Source organism: Neofelis nebulosa, chromosome 8, assembly GCF_028018385.1.
Source record: "Neofelis nebulosa isolate mNeoNeb1 chromosome 8, mNeoNeb1.pri, whole genome shotgun sequence".
Classification (NCBI taxonomy): Eukaryota; Metazoa; Chordata; class Mammalia; order Carnivora; family Felidae; genus Neofelis; species Neofelis nebulosa.
This window is the reverse complement of record NC_080789.1, coordinates 61982869-62001099: the sequence shown is the minus strand read 5'-3', so window position 1 is coordinate 62001099 and position 18231 is coordinate 61982869. Positions and strand designations below refer to the sequence as shown.

Genomic DNA, 18231 nt, shown 5'->3' with positions numbered 1-18231 from the left:
TCCCAGATGCTCATCAAAGCTCTCCCCATCTTCCTCCAAGGTCAAAGTCAATTCAGCTGCTTTCACTCACGCAAGCTGTCTCCCTCCCCACTAGCTGCCTCTCCCAGGTCTTGTTCACCTTGTGTGCCTGGTGCCGCGAGGTAGTCTGGGTAATGTTTGTGGAAGTCAACAAAAATTCCAAACCTGCTCTCTACCCAGCTTTCTTTTCTGTGACTCACAGGGTTCTCAGAAGTGGGAGAACCCCACAGAGACACACACCCCCCGCCCCCGCCCAATGCGGGGCTGGCAGCTGTCACCGGAGTCCCCTTCCCCCAAGTCAGGGCTGGGGCCACCCGGAGACAGAGGCTTCAGGAGATGCTGCAGGTGCTTCTGGGCTTCCTGAGACCATCGGGATGAGGGCTTCTGAGAGGCTTTGGGGCCCATAAGCCAGTGGTGGTGGGCTTCCTTTCTTCCTGGTTCCTCTTTCACTCTCTCCATCTTCATCATTCTCTTTTTCAATTTTAGATGGAATGTTCCTTCCGTCTGAGAGACACCTCCCCTCAGAGCCTTGTTACTCAAAATGTGATCTGAGAACCAGCAGCATCAGCATCCCTGGAAACGTGCTAGTAATTCAAACTTTCAGGCCCCAGTCGGGATCTGGTCCATCCACTTCTCCAGGTTAACAAGATCCCCAGATGGTTCATACACGAATTAAAGTTTGAAAGCAAAAGGCCAGGCCAGGGGCCCAACAGGGAAGCTGGACGCTTAAGACATTCATTCATTCATTCCTTTATCCTTTCAATAAATATTTAATAAGCACCCACTGGGTGCGAAGTGCTGGGCTAGGCACTGGAGATAAAACTGGGGAATGCTTCAAACCTAGGTGCCCAGGAGTCACAAGAAACGAAAGGGAAGAGACAGGGAAAAAATGGGGAAATTATTCAGGGGGCCTTTGTTCAAGCTTCTTGAGGGCATGAATTGCATCATCTGTTTCTACCAGGGCCCTCGGGGTTCTGCACAGAGCAGGTGTAACCAGGTACTCAGTAAACATTTGGTGCTTGAGAAGTGGTCCAAAAAGCAGCACAGGGTGATATAAAGTGCACCCGACTACATCTTGGGGGCCCTGGCCACCTACTGACACAGGGACCTTAGACAAGACACTGTTTCCCTACTGGCAAAGCAATAAAGGCAAACCAAGATCAAGTCCTTTCTCACTCCAGTTTCTCTTTCCCTGGCCCTGAGACCAGAACGCTGAGCTCTCCAGAGCTCTGGTCAGTTCTAGAGCAGGGGTGGCATGAGGTGGTCAGTCCAGCCGGAGTGTGGAGTTTGGAGGGGAAGGAAGCCGAGGCCCAGTAAGTGAACTGGGACTATGCAGATACAGGCCAGGGAGGGGCTGCCCACCAGGGTGGCCGGGAATGAAGAAAAATGACGAAGCCAAGAGCCACCACGCACCCCATCCCCCAATCTTTCCTGCCGTGATGTCTCAGCATTTACGGGGTATTTTTGTTTTGGTTTTTGCCACTCCACGTCTAAATATTGAAATGCCTGGTCTTAGTCATTGGGTGTCCTCTGTTTTCTGTGCTCACTCCTCAGGGATCTCATTCAGTGTCACTGATGACCCCCAAACTTGTGTCTCCAGCCTGACCTTCACTACTGACCTCCACAGCTGTGAATCCATCCGCCTACTCGACACCTCTGCCTGGACAGGAACCTCAAACCTAACAGGTCCCAAACTGATCCCCTCGGAAAACCAGCTCCTGCTGAGGTTGTCTCCATGTCACTTCATGGGGACTCCATGGCTTTGGTCATTCAGGCCAAATCCCCGTCCTCCTCCAGACTCCATTCTCTGTCTCACACCCTCCATATGGCCCATCAGCAAATTCCTTGGCTCTCTCTGCAAGAGATATATATCCAGAACGTGACTACTTGTCCCCACCTCCGCTGTCACCCCTGTGGTCCAGGCCACCATCATCTCTTACCTGATGCTGCAGAAGGCTGTTAATGGGGCTCCCTGCCCTTGTTTTCTCAACCTAGTCTCAACAGAGCAGTAAGGATTTTCTGTAAAAATACAAGGTGGGTCATGTCACTCTCCTGCTCAAAACCCTCCAGTGACTCCCCGCCTTACTCAGCACGAAAGCCAGGCCTCCCTGTGACTCATGAGTCCCTGCACCGGCTTGGTAGATCTTCGTCTGACTCCCATTACCTCTCAGGCCTGTCACCTATTCTCTTTTCTTACTATCTCTGCTCCGGCCGCGTCAGCCTCCTAGCTGTTCCTCCAACATGCCACACAGGCTCCCATCAGGGCCTCTGCCCTTGCTGCTCCTGGGTCAGGAATGCTCTTCCCCCAGAAATCTGCACGGGTACGTAGCATCTGGTACATGGCAGAATCCATATGCTGAGGGGCCTGAGCAGGGATGAGAACGGGAGCGAAGAAGAAGAGGAGACAACGGAGTCTGGTTCCACACAAGACACAAAATGGCTTGTCTCGCACGCTCTGTCTGCCTCCTTGGAGGGGTCTGGCCCCTCTCTGGTTCCTCGGGAAGGACCCCACTCTCTGCTGACCCTCAGGAGAACCGCAGGCCCCACAACATCACCTCCCTCCAGGACTCCATGGGCCTGATGCCTGATGCTCCGCCTGATGCCCAGTGTGGCGGTCCTCCCTGCTGCGCTCCTACAGGGGGTAGGAAGAACGGGGCTCCTTGGTCACTCACTCATGACTACTTATTTCCACCAACGACCAGGAGGGCCTGGCCCAACCAGTCCACCCTGCTCCCCTTCCCTCCTCTGCCCCTCCTTGTTGCTCCCGGTCATCAACCCCCATGAGCTCCCGTGTGGAGGCGGGCTGAGGGGTGAGGCCAGAGGGCCCAGCCCCAGGCCCGAGTCGCGGGGAGGGCCAGTGAGCTCCAGGGGAAGGCTGTGGGAAGTCACAGAGGCAGTGACACCAGGCCCTTGAGGAGCTGACCATCCCGAGAGAAGCGGAGAGGGCACCGGCCAGGAAAAGGGCGGGGGGGGGAGGGGGGCACAGAGGCAGAAACGGGGAGAGAAGCAAAAGGTGCCAGATGGCACGAGCCGGAGACAGGAGGTGCCACAGAGAGCCAGACACCGGCTGACGGCAGAGGGGCAGAGCGGGGAGGCAGAGGCAGAGCGGCGGAGAGCGACGGGGGAGACGGAGGCGGCCGGCCCCGGAGGGCGGGCGGGGGGCAAGGGACCAGCGAGACAAAGGGAGGCGCGCGGGGCCGAGGGGCGCCGCGGAAGGGAGCCGCGCGCACGGACGGAGCAGAAGGGCCGCGGCGCGGGCGAGGGGGCGGGGGAGCGAGCGGAGGCGGCGGCGCGGGCGCGGGCGGGCGCAGCGGGGCGGGGCGGGCGCCGGGAGCCGGCTCGTAAAAGCCGCGCCGAGCGGGGAAATTGCCGCCAGAATCGCTGAGCTCCACAAAACGCCGCCCGCGCGGCCCGCCGCCGCGCCCGCTCCAATCTCCAGCCTCATCGCCGCGCGGGCTGGTTATGCATTTAAATGTTATTTAATTGGATTGCGGAGGAGCTGGGGGCCAGAGCGGCCCCCCGCCCCCGCCCCGCACGCGCCGCACGCCCGGGCTGCTCGCCTCCTCCGCAAATCTGTTTTCCGAGTCACAGATTGCAGCTCGCCCCCTCCCCGCACGCTTCCCACCCCCCCCCCCCCCGCCCCGACGGCTCCCCTGCGCGTCTGGGCTCCCTCTCCTGTTCCCCACCCGCACGCGCGCGCGCGCACACACACACACACACACACACACACACACACACACACACACCCGCGCCCGAACGGAGCCAGAGGACACTCAGAAAGACACAACAAGTCCCCTGAAGACGCACGGAAACGCAGGGTCACACTAAATTACACAAGTGTTCATCTGGAAGGTGAAAAAGTGAAGAGACGAGAACGATCCAGTGGATCACAAAAGTCTGCAAATGTGGGGAATACACTGGGGACCTACCCTCCAGAAGAAACACATCACCCTACCCCTTGGAATGGTTCTTACAAAGTGACAGTACCACACATGGGAACAAGATCATGCTGACTCAGTGGCCTCCCGGGGTGACACACAGACCTTCCTTAAAGCTAGGTAAAGAGCCAAACACACATTCACTCTCACACTCAGAGCAAGGCCATGACGCCCCCAATCACCTGACTGTGTGCCTTTCCAGGTTGGAAGGCACACTCTTCCTCCAGAGACATCTTGTTCTCCCAAGCCACAGCGGAAAGCATCATCAGATGGGGTCCTGAGAGGCGACTGCACCGGGCATCAAATTTCTTACCACTGAACAAAGACACAAACAAACCTGAGCCCAAGTTACAACAGGTGGGCTTCAGGGTAGACACTGGGAAGGCCTTCCTAAAAACAGAAGGTTTGAGATCCCAAGAGGGGAGGCTGGGCATGTGTGTGAGGCTGGGCTTCTGCCCTATCAGTGGGAGACCCATTTTTGCAGCCTGGACTAGGAGTTAGCATCATCAAGGTAGATGGAAGGACAGAATGACCTGCCGAGCATGTCCTCCGCACACTCCCAACCGGCAGACAGGAAATTGCTGGCCTGAAATGATCAGGGTCAAGCTGCTTCAATTAATGAAAATGGAAATGGCAACCCGGCTTGGCACAGGACGCTGTGAAGGACTGTTCTGGGCTCTCAGCCACCCCCTCTGCAAGCTGGGCCTAGAGACTGGCATCGGGCTGAGATCCTTGAGCAGGATGTAGGGGCAGAAGAATGAGCAAGAAGATATGCAGGAACATTCTATTGCAGTTGTTTTGTTTTGGACAGAATAAGGGTCAAAACAGGAAGGGAGGGAAAGTTTCCCCGAATACATTATAATTCAACCTTGACCGGTAAGCTGGGGCTGAGGCCAGGCTGGCATTAAGGCTCCTGAAGAAGAAAGCAATTCGGCTTCCCCCAAAACTCTTTAATTCTGCATCACCTAATGGTCATAGCTGGGAAGTTTATCCATGTGTCTAACCTCAGTGTCTCATACTCCAACTGAAATTGTTTCCTTCTTTGGGGCATTAGGGAAAAAAAAGAGAAAACAAAACACCTGGCCTACCTCCTCCTAAACCAGAATATTTGAGGAGTAGAGACTTAGTCTGGACTGGGCCACAATTGTTATTCCCTTCATTCCACTGATGTTCTCTGCCCAGCTGTGCCCAGGCTGGGGTTCTGGTCTTTTTTGCTCCCACACCTGGACACCCCCTGACCCAACCTGCTGCAGTTTTCCACCCAACCACCCAGTTTTCCAAGAGCAAGAGATCAAAGAGGAAGCCCCTCTTGAGTCCCACAGAGTGCCCCCCCCCCCAGCCCTTAGCTGTGCCAATCCCTTGCCCCCAGACACTCCCCTCATCCTGTTTCCTATCCCCTTGTGGTTTGGGGCTGAGAAATTCTTGGAGATCTGCCACAGGGGTCCCCTTTTTCGAACAGGAACTCAGTGGAGGTGGCAAGACGGCAAGTGATGAGGGAGCTCTGCAGTCACCACCCTCTCTTACAGGCACACTCACCTGCTGCCTACACTCCAAGGGCTAATCACTTCCACAGTCAGTGCGCCCAGGGCGCTGGGTTTAGAAGTTGTTCCCAACACATTTTCGCATTGATTGATACTGTAATTATATGCCTGTATCTCCCAGCACCGGACAGTGAGCAACATGGCAGCAAAGAACCATGTAATTCACCTCTATCACTCCCTACGGTGACTAGCACAGGGAATGGCACACAGCGGACGAGTTAATAAATGCTTGACAAATTAAGAAACGAAAGTGAAGGATCACACAGCAGTCAAACGCAAGACTCAATCTTCCTTTACACCATCCTGTTTCAGTAAGAAAAAAAATACAAATAAAAACAGTAGGAAGAGTCTTTTTCTTCCTCAACACGCTCCACCCTTCAGTCTCAGAAGCACCGCGACCCCAAGCACAGCTCGGCCTCTACCACCGAGTGTGCGTATGCATGTGCATGTGTTGGAATGGGACTTCTAAGCCTCCATCACTCCTCTGAACCAGAATTCAGTCACCGTCACTGGGCAAAAGCAACAAACTCTGGGGACACACGTTACTTGGATGGGCACCTTGGGGGTGGATCTCCAAAGCCAGATTTGCGCATTACTTGCATATTTGTCCTGAACACCCACTTTGTGCCTGGTGTTGGGTTACCTACTGGGGTATGGAATATAAGAGACCCTCTCCTTGCCTTCAGGGCACCTAGTACAATCCTGCCTTAACCTTGGCCGCACATCTGTAGCACAAAGAGGAAAACAGATTCCAGGCTGCACTGCAGACCTCTCAAATCAAAAGCTCTTAAAGTGTAGCTCAGACCTGGGCCTTTTTTAAACCTCCACAGGCGAATTCTGATTCACAGGCAGAGTTGTAAGTGACTGATTTTTTTTTTTTTTTTAACGAAGAGAGAGAGAACGGGAGCAGAGCAGAGGGAGAATCTTTTTTTTTTTTTTTTAATTTATTTATTTTTGAGAGAGAGCATGAGCCAGGAAGGGACAGCAAGAGAGGGAGAGACAGAATCCCAAGCAGGCTCCGCGCTGTCAGCGCAGAGCCCATGCGGGACTTGATCCCACAAACTGACAGCCCAAATCAAGAGTCGGATGCTTAACCAACCGAGCCACCCTTGTGCACCACGCTACTGATCTCTTGATCACTGCTATCCAGAACTGTCTGAAATGATGAAATATTCCATATCTGTGGTGTATGTGTGGCTGTTGAGCACCTGAAACATGGCTAGTGATGGAGAAACTGAATTTTTAATTTTACTTCATTGACGTAAACAGCCACACGTGGCTAGTGGCTACTATATCAGCCCAAACTCTAGATGATCCCAAATCACTTCAATGCGGCTTTTAAATACTTCTCACAAGGGGCCCCTGGGTGGCTCAGTTGGTTGACGTCTGACTTTGGCTCAGGTCATGATCTCACAGTGAGTTCGAGCTCCACGTCGGGCTCTGTGCTGACAGCTCAGAGCCTGGAGCCTGCTTCGGATTCTGTGTCTCCCCCTCTCTTTGCCCCTCCCATGCTCATGCTCTCTCAATAATAAATGTTAAAAAATGTTTTAAATACTTCTCAGAATATTGTTGTGTAGCTGCTCCAGTCTCCCTTCCCTTTGGCCCAGTAGCTTCTGCTCCCTAAGGACACTCTGATTTGCACTGAAAAAACTACTCTAGAATGAACTGAGGGAGTAGGGGCTGGTCTGATGGATTCAGCCCTATTGGGTAGCTAAGCCACTATACCACTCTACCCCAGACTAGAGGAAGGCACTCCTGAGTATCCTCTTTTATTAGAGGTTGATATTGGTAGGGGACAGGAAAAGCAGGGACATGACTTTAGATGCCTGTTATGGGCCAAATTGTGTCTCCCGTGCCCCTCAAATTCACATGTTAAAAACAGAACTCCTAACATGACCGGATTTGGAGAAAGGGCCTTTGAAAAAGTAATTGAGGTTATGTGAGATCCTAAGGGTAAAACCCTAATCCAATATACTGGTGGAATATAAGAAAAGAGATACCAGGAGGCACACACACACAGAGAACAGGCCATGGGAGGACGCAGTGAGAAGGCAGCCGTCTGCAAGCCAAGGAGAGAGGCCTCGGGAGAAAACAAACCCGCTGCCATTGGCAGCTTGGACTCCAAGCCTCGAGAACGGTGAGAAAATAAATGTGCTGTTTAAGCTACCCAGGCTGTGGTATTTTTGCGATGGCAGCCCTGGCCAACTGATACAGTGTCCTTAGGAAAAGTAGGCCCAGGTCCCTAATCAGTCTCTTGCTGACAAGACGTGCCCAAGAATTGAGGAACAGCAGCCCTACTAGAAGGCAGATCCAGCAGTGACTCTGCCACATCTGTCTTCAAGCCATCATCCTGGTCATTACTGTTCTAGTGTCCCTACACACTGCCCATCCCTACCCCATTTCATGATTCCCATCGCTAATTCTAGACTTCCACCTAGCCTCTGCTGTCCCACGAGGACACCTTCCCTATAATCCCCCTCCCCTTTCCCTTTCTGACCCCATTGCACTGACACTGCCTCCTATACAGGGCCTGCCCCTTCATCCCTATCTGTTGGGGATTTTTAACATTTTTTTTATTTTTTGGCAGGGAGGAGAAAGAACGAGTGGGAGAGGGGCCGAAAGACGAGGGGTAGAGAGAGGATCCCAAGTAGGCTCCTCACGGTCAGCACAGAACCCGAGGAGGGCGGCTCGACCTCACAAACCGTGAGATCATGACCTGAGCTGAAATCAACAGACGGACGCTTAACCGACTGAGCCACGCGGGTGCCCCTATTGGATATTTTTAAATGTGAGTGTTCTGTGCATGTCTTTCCGCACTGGACTTCAAATACTCAAAGATGAGTCTAGCATTCGAGACCCTTCACAAGATGGCTTCAGTTTACCTCTCCAGCTGCTTCTCCCAACAAGGCCAAGTCCGCACTAATCTACCTGCTACCCCTTGAACATAACAACGATGCTCTCCGAAACTCCCAATCTCTCAGGCCACGTGATGTGCCACCTCCTCCAGAAGGCTTTCTCTGACTACCTCAGCTACACACATAAGGGAACAATCTCTGTGCGCTTATTTCCGTGTCTAATCTAGTGCTCTGCCACATGTGGCGATAACTACTCAGCACCACGGTACTGACAGCCCAGAGGAAAGGAGTCAGAGGCATGAGGGGGTGCAAAAGTGCAATGCAATTCAGATGCTAACTACCCAGAGGGAGCACATACTCCACAGGCTTAAGGCCAAGTCCCCAGCAAGACTGCCCTCACTTCAGATGCCAGCTGTAAGTTCAGGGGTCCCCAGGAGACCTGTACTTCCAGGCCACAGGTCAGTACACTTCTGGAGGTGTCTGGGTGGCTCAGTCGGTTAAGTGTCAGACTTTGGCTCAGGTCCTGGTCTCACGGTTCTCAAGTTCGAGCCCCGCATCGGGCTCACTGCTGTCAGTGCAGAGCCCACTTTGGATCCTCTGTCCCCCTCTCTCTGCCCCCCGCCCCCGCTGACTCTCACAAATAAACATTAAAAAAAAAAAAAAAAAGTACACTTCTAACTGGCTACAAATTCAGGGGTTCCCATGACCCCCTCAGGTTCAAATAATTCATTAGAATGACTCACAGAACCCGGGAAAGCACTTGCTTATAACAAGTTTTATTATACAGGATACGAATTAGGACCAGCCAAGTGGACAGATATATAAGGCAAGGTCTGAGTGAGTCACAAACACAGCTTCTATGTACTTTCCCCACAGAATCAGGACACATCACCCTGCTGTTGCATCCATGTGTTCACCAGCCAGAGAGCTCACCAAAACCTGTGTCCTGAGTTTTCCTTAGAGTCTCATTACATAAGTATTATCTTTTTTTTTTTTTTTTTTTTTTAACGTTCATTTATTTTTGAGAGAGACAGAGACAGAATGAGAGTAGGTTAGGGGCAGAGACAGACGGAGACACAGAATCCGAAGCAGGCTCCAGGCTCCGAGCTGTCAGCACAGAGCCCAACGTGGGGCTTGACCTCACGAGCTGTGAGATCATGACCTGAGCCAAAGTCGGATGCTCAACCCACTGAGCCACCCAGGCGCCCTTCCGGAGATATTACCAATCGAAATCATGGACCGTTTGGTTAAATTCAATCTCCAGCCCTCACTCCAACCTCCCCCCACCCAGGTCAGGCTGGTATCACCTAGCTCATAGCCCCAACCCTCTAATCAAATGGTTGGCCTTTCTGGCACAGTCAGCCCTCATCCAGAGTCAATTTCCGCATGGCCTCTGGTGTGGTTGAGGGGCACTCCATGAATAACAAAGACACTCCTATTAATTGGGAAATTCCAAGGACTGAGAGACTCCCTCCCAAGACCCAAGGACAACAGCCAAATTCTTTAGTATACCAAAAAGAAAGTCTTTATTATACAAAAACCTCACGTTTCTTAAAGTTTATTTTATATGTATATTTTTTCAGTAATCTCTACACCTCACATGGGACTCCAACTCACAACCCCGAGATCATGAGTCACATGGTCCTCTGACCGAGCCAGCCAGGTTCCCCTATAGTAAAAATCTTATTAATTTTGAAAGCCGGAGATGCCCTGTCCCAGGAGATGGGAGTCCAACCAGTGTGTTCGTCATTAAGATGGCCTCAAGACCCATCCTATTCCCAAACTGACTCACCTTCCCAGTCCTCCTAAAGGGGCATGCCAGCCAGCAGACAGAAGAGATGAGTTAGGTGGAGATACCGTGCTCCCATCCGCCCACTCACTGCCTGCTCCCCCGGGGCCCTGAGTAGCAGACGAACCCCTGACAGAGACCCTTAAGCTCTGGTGAGGCAATCAGAGACCTGTTTACATCTCTTCCCAGATACCCATGAGAACCCTTTGCAAACAGTGAAGAGGTAAGAGAAGGGAAAATCTAAACTACCACTTTGGACTCATATGCAGGAGGGAAAAAATAAAAAAAAGGACCACACAAAAGGGTTTAGGAGCTTTTCATGCTTAGACTAAAAATCACAGGCTGGGGGTTTCATGAAGTGACTAGTCCATCTCTGGCAGGGCAAGAATCTGCCCCTCACCCAGCAAGGTCTGCAGAGCGCGGGAGCTCCCGCTGTAGTGTGATATAGCGATGCCCCACCCAAGAGGCAAGAAATCGAGATTAACAAGCACCCACCTGCCTGGCACTACGCAAGCCACTTTCAAGTGTTCCCTCACTTAATCCCCACACCAACCGCATGAGTTAGGGATCCTCGTTTTACAGATGAGGATCCTGAGGCTTGGAGAAGTTCGCTGATTTGCCCAAAGCCGTAAAGTCTCAAAGCCGAGATGAAAATCCGGGTCTTCTGGTCCTTCCCCACTCTGCCACACTGAATTCTTTCTCTGACCCAGCCTCAGTCTCCCGTGGGGAAGTTTCCTCTTAACATCCATGCCTCTCGCTTTGTCCTGGTCCCTGTGAGGAAAAGGCTCAGCTTGAAGGAAGCTGTTCTATGAGGACGGGTGGGGATCCTGGCAGGATCTTTTCTCTAACACAGCAAACACGACCTCAGAAGTCACTCTCAGCTGACCAGAGGCTCCCAAGGGAACACTGAGGTAGAGCAGTTTGCAGATGGCAGGTCTCTGTGGAGTTGGTTACCACACGACCAGAGGCAGTGCTGGAAGGAAGGTGAAGGAAGCAGCAAGCCAGAGTAGTGTCAAAACTGCCACGCCAGGTCCCAGCAACCAGGGAGGGAGCCCGGGAAGACTCTGTTGCTCCGGTCCAGGAAGCACGTGGCTTGCCCCAGAATGACTTGGGGACCTTGAACGTGTCCCGTGCCGGGCCACGTGGGCACTTATTTCATTAGCAGCGGCAGCAGCCCCAGCTCATTCAGTCTCTCCTTGGCCACAGCCTCCCAGCCCCTGTTAGCTTGAGGGCTACGAGGTGAGGGGTGCAGGAGCCCCTCCACCCGGACCACAGGCATCAGGCCTGCCAGAGCCCGCCGTGCCCGCTGCTCTGCCAGCCGCCCCACTCCCACCACCAGCTGCACCCCCAGCAGCTGCACCTGCCGGTGGAGGGCCACGTCACAGGCCCCAAGAAGCTGTTCTCGCTGCTCGGCAGGTAGCTCAGCGGGAGTGACGTTGCGCCCACTGGGGGTCAGGAAGAGCAGAGGACACAGATTGTGGACAAAACAGTGACGGAAAAAGACTTCAGGCTGTCCACACAGTTTCCGGAAAAGGCCCCAGAACCGGGCACCGCTCACCTCTGACTGAGGGCACTCCAGTCCCAGCACTGGTCGCTTAGGGTGCTCTTGGGGAGGGGTCAACACATGCCCCTCGATGCCCAACCAGTCCCGGACTACGTTCACTTCCCCAAAGGGCACCTGCCGGGAGGGAGAGAGACATGGGGGTTTCATTCCGGAGACCTGATGCCTGGGTTCTGGGTCAGCTGACCCCCTTCCACCCTGCATGGGGACCCAGTCTGGACACCCCACCCCCACTCCCTTCACCCAAAGGCTCGAGACAAAGATTCTGGCCCTAAGGTTTGATCCTGCTCATCTTTCTCCAACTTCTCATTGTGGACTGCAATCCAGAAGAATCTGTTTGTTTGCTTCTATCCCCACCTGCCTTTGGGACCACATGCAAAGACTATATGGGAATATCTGGTCCTACACAGGATATGATGGGTAGTACTGGGGACAGACAGATGGTCTGAGACAGAAAGCTGCCAGGGGTAGAGGAGGCCCAAGGACAGGACTGACCACTGCTCTCTGGGCGCCCTCTCAGCCCCAAGCCTCAGGTTGTCATTTCCATCGATCATCATTGATCACCTTTCATCCCCCAGTTGGGGTCAATAAAAGCGATTGAGCCTCCTGCCCTGAAGCCTCTTCCCCTCCCCCATCTGCCAAGCACCCCCACTGAGGGGCATTCACTCATCCTGAGGTCTGAAAGGAAAGCAGGCAGGCCCCAGAGCCGGCTCTGTTTTCAATTTCTCCTCAGCTAAGAAACAGAAGCAGGCCGGCTGGATGCCCTGCGTCTCCTCCATACCCACCCCTGTCGACCAGTCTCCCCTGAGGACCCAGTAGTCCTGGTCCCTTTCCCGACCCCAACCACGCTCTAGGGAAAGAGGAGATCCGGCAAGGTAAGGGTTAGATGGAGCTGGCGGAAGGAAGGGCTCGCAGAGGCAATTAGTGGACAGCTCACAGGGGAAACGGAACTACCATTAATGTGCTTGGTTAACTACAGGCAGCAAGGCCAGGAGAGCGTCTGAAACCACAGGAGCCAGCATGTGTCCTGGGAGGGGACGAGGGGGCCGTACCCACACATGTGCACAGCCAGGCCCACGCTCCTCCCCCCACAGCACACACGACCAAACATCCACCCTGGAGCCTCCCACTCCACCCGCCAGGGGAAGCCAAGCCCTTTACCCCAGTCTGGGCCATGCCAAAGGGTCCTGGGTTCATGCCCAGGAACAGCACTTCCTTGGGGCCCTGGCAGTAGCGGGTCACATAGCTACGGTGTGGCTCCCACGCATACTCCACAGGATTGTAGATGATGCCCACGGGCTCTGAGAACCGCAGCTGGCTCAGTTCAGAGCTGAGCCGAAGCTCCTCCTCCAGGAAGCCTTCAGCTAAGTTTTGAGGGCAAGGCTGGGGCTCCATTACGGCACTTGCAGGTTCATGGAGGGGCCCCAGTGGATAAGCCTGGGGCAAAGCCATGTCACTGCCACCTGGAAAAGAGATGAACAGAAGCTTCATCAGCCCTCAGCCCTAGAGTGAGAGGGATCCAGACTGGCCAGGGCTGCCCTTTCCTGGGCTCAGAAGAGACTGTCAGTCGTCCCCCACCCCCTAGGGTTGACTGAGTTCATCTCAGTTCTTGGTAGTGATGGGTCCTTCCTCTCCCCGCTTCAAGTATACTTCTCCATATGTTACCTGGTTAGACTAAGCCATCGTGCCCCACTCCAAACCTCCTTTCCATCAGGCATAGGTCTTGAGTCACTAGTTCCTAGGCCATGCCAGACACATGGTAGGTGTTCAGCATATATTTACTGGTGGCAAACTTCCAGCGCCTCTAATGTCACCCTTAATAAAACAAGCGCAGCCAGGATGGGCTGTGTCCTGAAAACCAATGTGCTGAAGAATGAGATGCAGGTGCACAGCCAGAGCCCAGAGACTAATTACAGGAGGCTAATTACAATCGCTTCCAGGTGGTGAGCAATTGCTCTGTGCCAGGTACACCTCATTGGTCCCCCTAACAACCCCATGAGGGGACTATTATTGCTCCCATGTTACAGGTGAGAAGACTGAGGCTTAGTAAGGCCAAGTAACTGGCCCAGGGTCATGCAGTTAACAAGTAATGAAGCTGAAATCTGCACCCAATCTGTCTGGCTCAAGGCTACGCTCTTAACCACCCATCTCATCTTGCCTGAGACGGTTCGGTCAGCCACCCTGCTCATCCAACAACCTCCCCCCCCCGCCCCAAACCCAGCCCAGCTTCTTGCCCACAGTCAAGAATTCTCAGTGGTGAGTAGGATGATTACCAGACTCAGAATAGACTCTTACAACCATGTAACCATGGCCAGAGCCTCAGGTTTTCTCATCCAAATACTAAGAATAATAATATCCACTCAATAATAGTAACATAAGGGACGTGGGGATGGGGGGTGGTGGTGGGGAGGAAGTGGAGAAGCAGAGGAGAAAGGGGGAAGATGGGGGTGAGGAGGCCGAGGGAGCACTCCGGCAAGTTCTACAGCCTACAAAGGCAATTCTTCCCAATCTTCCTTCTCACAATTCCCCCGCAAACCCAGGGTTCCAGCCTGACCATTCCACTCACGCTTTCAAAATGCCTTTCCTACCCCAACTCCCAAAACTCTGCACACGCCATTTCTTCAAACCCGACCAGACACACTCTTTGAATCAACCAGGACTGTGACCCCTCTGCCTCTCCACACATCCAAATCGTACCCCATCCTGCAAGATGCAGCTCCAGAGATCCCACTGGTCCCTTCCCACCTCAGGACACTGTGGCATTTGCCGTGGCTTCCCAGTCCCACCCTACACATGAGAAGGTCTGGTGTGAGACCTGGGAATCTGTATTTAAAAATTTTTTTTTTTTTCAACGTTTTTTATTTATTTTTGGGACAGAGAGAGACAGAGCATGAACGGGGGAGGGGCAGAGAGAGAGGAAGACACAGAATCGGAAACAGGCTCCAGGCTCCGAGCCATCAGCCCAGAGCCCGACGCGGGGCTCGAACTCACAGACTGCGAGATCGTGACCTGGCTGAAGTCGGACGCTTAACCGACTGCGCCACCCAGGCGCCCCTAGACCTGGGAATCTGTATTTTAAACCAACTTCCTAGGGTGCCCTGTTCAGTTTCCCTCTATACCTTCAAGATCCTAGCTTTTATTAGGTAATCAACAAATACCTGCTCAGCTCTGTCCATTCTATCTTTTCCAATCCTGTTTATTTTATTTTTTTTTTTTTTTAAATTTTTTTTTCAATGTTTTTTATTTATTTTTGGGACAGAGAGACACAGAGCATGAACGGGGGAGGGGCAGAGAGAGAGGGAGACACAGAATTGGAAACAGGCTCCAGGCTCCGAGCTGTCAGCACAGAGCCCGACGCGGGGCTCGAACTCACAGACGCGAGATCGTGACCTGGCTGAAGTCGGCCGCTTAACCGACTGCGCCACCCAGGCGCCCCTCCAATCCTGTTTAAAACTACCTTCTACCTCGGAGTCTTTCCCGATGAACTCTCCATTTCTACAGCCTGAGTTCACTCAAGGTTCAGCTGTCCACTTGGCATTCTGCTTGTTTCTGAGGGCTTGCCAGGCTCTGGACGTTTCCAACCTGTTTGGGCCTCCCATAGGGCAGGGATCAGGGTTCTTCTCCCTCTCAACCTCTTCTCCCAGAAGGGACCTCAGGGGCTGACTGAACAGCTTGATCCATCTGACCTCAGCCTAGGGGAGCAGAAGAGAAAAAAAAGTCAGGGCCAAACTTAGACAATCTTTCCCCAGACTGATCTCAGAAGTCTTTAACTGCTCTGTGCAGATGGCTAACCAGGGCCAACTGGGCTCAAACAAAAGCCCAGAAGGGAACTGTGGAGAACTCAAATGTCTTGAGGGGCCCCTGCTCGGCATCTCCTCATGTAGTGCCAATGTTAGTGGACTGGCTGTTCCAGCTCTGGGATCTCTCTCTTCTTCCACTGAGCCTACCTTTGACCTTTAGAGACCTGTGCTGGGGATAGCAAGGCTGAGGGGTATGAAAAAGAGTGACAAGGCTTTGTTTTCAGCGTTCCAGTTTCAGAGCCTAACCTGATAACAAGAACCACAGTCTGAGTGTCAACTGAATCCATTTTTAGCCCTAGTTTTGTCTCTAAGTTTCTCTTACGCAAGCCATTTAACTCTCCTCCCTATGAAATCACATATTCCATCCGACCTACCTATCAAAAGCTGTTAACTCATTTATTTTTTCCAATATTTATGAGTCTCTTACATGAAAGGCACTGTGGTCATCTCTTGAAGAAGAAATAATAAATAAGAAAATGGAGGCCACGCGCAGAAAAACATAAAACGATTTTCATACACTGTCACTTGAGCTTTATTGTCCTAAACAAAGCACTACGAGAACCCAAAGGTGGAACTTGGAAGTCCTATCCAAAGTCACCAAGAACCAAAGACTTAAGAAACGTAGATACATTATAAATTACAGCGTCGTATTAGGTGCAAAGGCCGCGGAGGGTGATCCAGCAATGTCTGGCCATCTAGGTTCTCTGACACTAAATCCAGGAAGTGGAAGAAGGAATCCTAGACACTATCCACTCCCCTATCCCTTGGGGGCACTCCAAAGAGTCGACAGGGACAATCAGCAATCCTTAAACGAAAAACAGCAGTAGTAGGTCATGGACTTAAAAACACCACTTTATCCCTCCTACTGGTTCTGAGAGGGCCGCCAGCTAGGGGTCCGTAAGAAACCTCCGCGTCCGCCCTAGGGCTCCGCCCGAAGGGAAAGCCACGTCTCCGCAGGCCCTCAGGGAGGTTCCGTGGACTCGACTCTCCCTGCGCCAGGGCAAGCCCCAAACGGAGCAAGGGTCCCTCAAACACACACATTCTGACTCCCAGCTCGACACCGCCTCGCAACCTTGAGAGCCCCAAGACGGCCCCCCAGCACCCCAGGTCCCCGGGTCCCGACTTCCTCACCTGGTTCAGCTCTCCATCCGGTTTCCCGTTCCCTTCCCCGCCCCCGGGCGCGGAGGACAGAGGGAATTGTAGTCTACTTTGCTTAGGGAAGGAGATTGGCGTAGCGGCGGCAACTTCCGCCGGAAATACTCAAATCCCCGGAAGGCGTGCTAAGTTAGCCCTAAGTGACTCTGGGGGTTGTAGTTTATTCCTTACATCAGAGCAAAATCAAGAAGGCTTTAGGAGAGACCAGGCTCATTAAGGACCTCAGAGGTCCTGGCCGCTAGCCCTCAAGGGCAGCACCCTTCCAAAAGTTCATCGACAAGACTTTTCCCAACAGGACTGCGAATCAAGGAGCTTCAACCATTCCCCAATCTCCGAGCTCACCTGAGGGTATTAAATGAAAAAAGACCATTTCTAGTCCTCCTGCTGCCCAAGGGATAAGAGATCTCTTCTTTGCAGCCCTCAAAGGACAGTATCTAGAACATCCAAGGAGGCACTTCTGGAATATGCTAACAACTTTATTCTTATTTATTTATTTATTTATTTATTTTGCTGACAACTCTTTAGTAGTGGCTTTGAGACACTTACATTTCCCATTACTGCCCAAGCCTGTGTTTCCATGGCTTTCCCATTTGATTTCTTTCTCTCCTCTGCTGTGCAGTCTGCCCAGCCCTATAATCTCCCATCCTTCCAAATCCTTCCCCTCAAATACTCTGTCCAGGACACCTTCCCTGACCAATCCTAACCCCATGGCTGCACCTAACAGTCCATTCCCTCCCACCTCCCCAACCCAAAACAATGTCCAGAGCTGTCCCGTTCCTAATTTTGTTCTTGTCCCCCACCTGGGTATATTTCTGTGTCCTGCCTCTAAGATTTTCATTACACGGGGAAGCCCCATAAGGCTAATTATCTTCTAAATCCCTCCCACCCCCTACCCCCTGCACCCCTCAGCACAGCCATGACTGAGATCAAGAAGAAGCAAGGTCTCCCTACAGGTGGTAAAGAAGGAGACCAGTGAACCCCAGGACAGGAAAAGGAGAGAGAACAAGGATGCTACCCCCTTCCCAACCCTCCCCTGCTCTCCTACCAACAGACAAAAAGTTAATTGGGTGCGGCATGAGCTTCAGGGAACTGTGAGCAGCAACCCTCTGACACCAAAGGTGAAAAACCACCCCACCTTTGCAAGACTTTGGAAATAAAGTTAATCATCCACCTCACAGTCTGTTATTCCCTGAGCTTACATTTGTATCAGATTCTTTCCCTGCTTGTCCTTGCCTCTCTCTGCCTATGTAAATGTCTCTCTATCCCTACTCTCTTGATACTTCTCTGTATCTATGTGTCTCGGTCTTCCTCTGTGTACATCTATCCCCATGCCTCTGCTTCTTTCTCTGGAATGACTGAAATAAGAGTATCCGGAGCTTCTAAAACCAACTGCCCCCTCAGGCTCCTCTCTCTTCATAGATCTATGCGTTTGTATGTCTCTGAACCAAAATTATGGGGGCGGGGTGGGGGAACCACACTGTGTTGTCATCTTATTGCTTAAAAATGCTAGGAGCCTCACCATCCTTTGGACAACCCTCCTGCCCCACCCCATCCCTTTGCCACTTGGTTGCGAG

General features: G+C 52.6%; 1 protein-coding gene across 5 annotated transcripts; it reads right to left on the bottom strand.

Annotated features, from left to right (window-relative positions):
* Positions 1-9112: 9112 nt before the first annotated feature.
* On the bottom strand, positions 9113-17080 carry SMUG1 (single-strand-selective monofunctional uracil-DNA glycosylase 1). Of its 5 annotated transcripts, XM_058742531.1 has the most exons (4): positions 16634-17079; positions 15285-15394; positions 12864-13165; positions 9113-11819 (listed from the first exon to the last, which is right to left on the bottom strand). In XM_058742531.1, exons 3-4 carry the CDS (start codon positions 13152-13154, stop codon positions 11292-11294), a joined length of 819 nt encoding a protein of 272 aa, XP_058598514.1. In that variant the 5' UTR covers positions 13155-13165; positions 15285-15394; positions 16634-17079; the 3' UTR covers positions 9113-11291. The 5 variants fall into 5 exon arrangements, with proteins under 5 accessions (XP_058598514.1, XP_058598515.1, XP_058598513.1 ...); XM_058742532.1 differs by lacking the exon at positions 15285-15394 and having other exon boundaries at positions 16634-17080; XM_058742530.1 differs by lacking the exon at positions 16634-17079 and having other exon boundaries at positions 15160-16616.
* Positions 17081-18231: the final 1151 nt, after the last annotated feature.

What these genes read in the sequence shown, in the direction of transcription:
- SMUG1 (XM_058742532.1), bottom strand. Translation starts at nt 13,154, where the DNA reads ATGGCTTTGCCCCAGGCTTATCCACTGGGGCCCCTCCATGAACCTGCA. An exon ending in TTGGCATGGCCCAGACTGGG is followed by an intron (nt 11,820 to 12,863) that starts GTAAAGGGCTTG and finishes CCCTCCCGGCAG; the next exon opens with GTGCCCTTTGGGGAAGTGAA.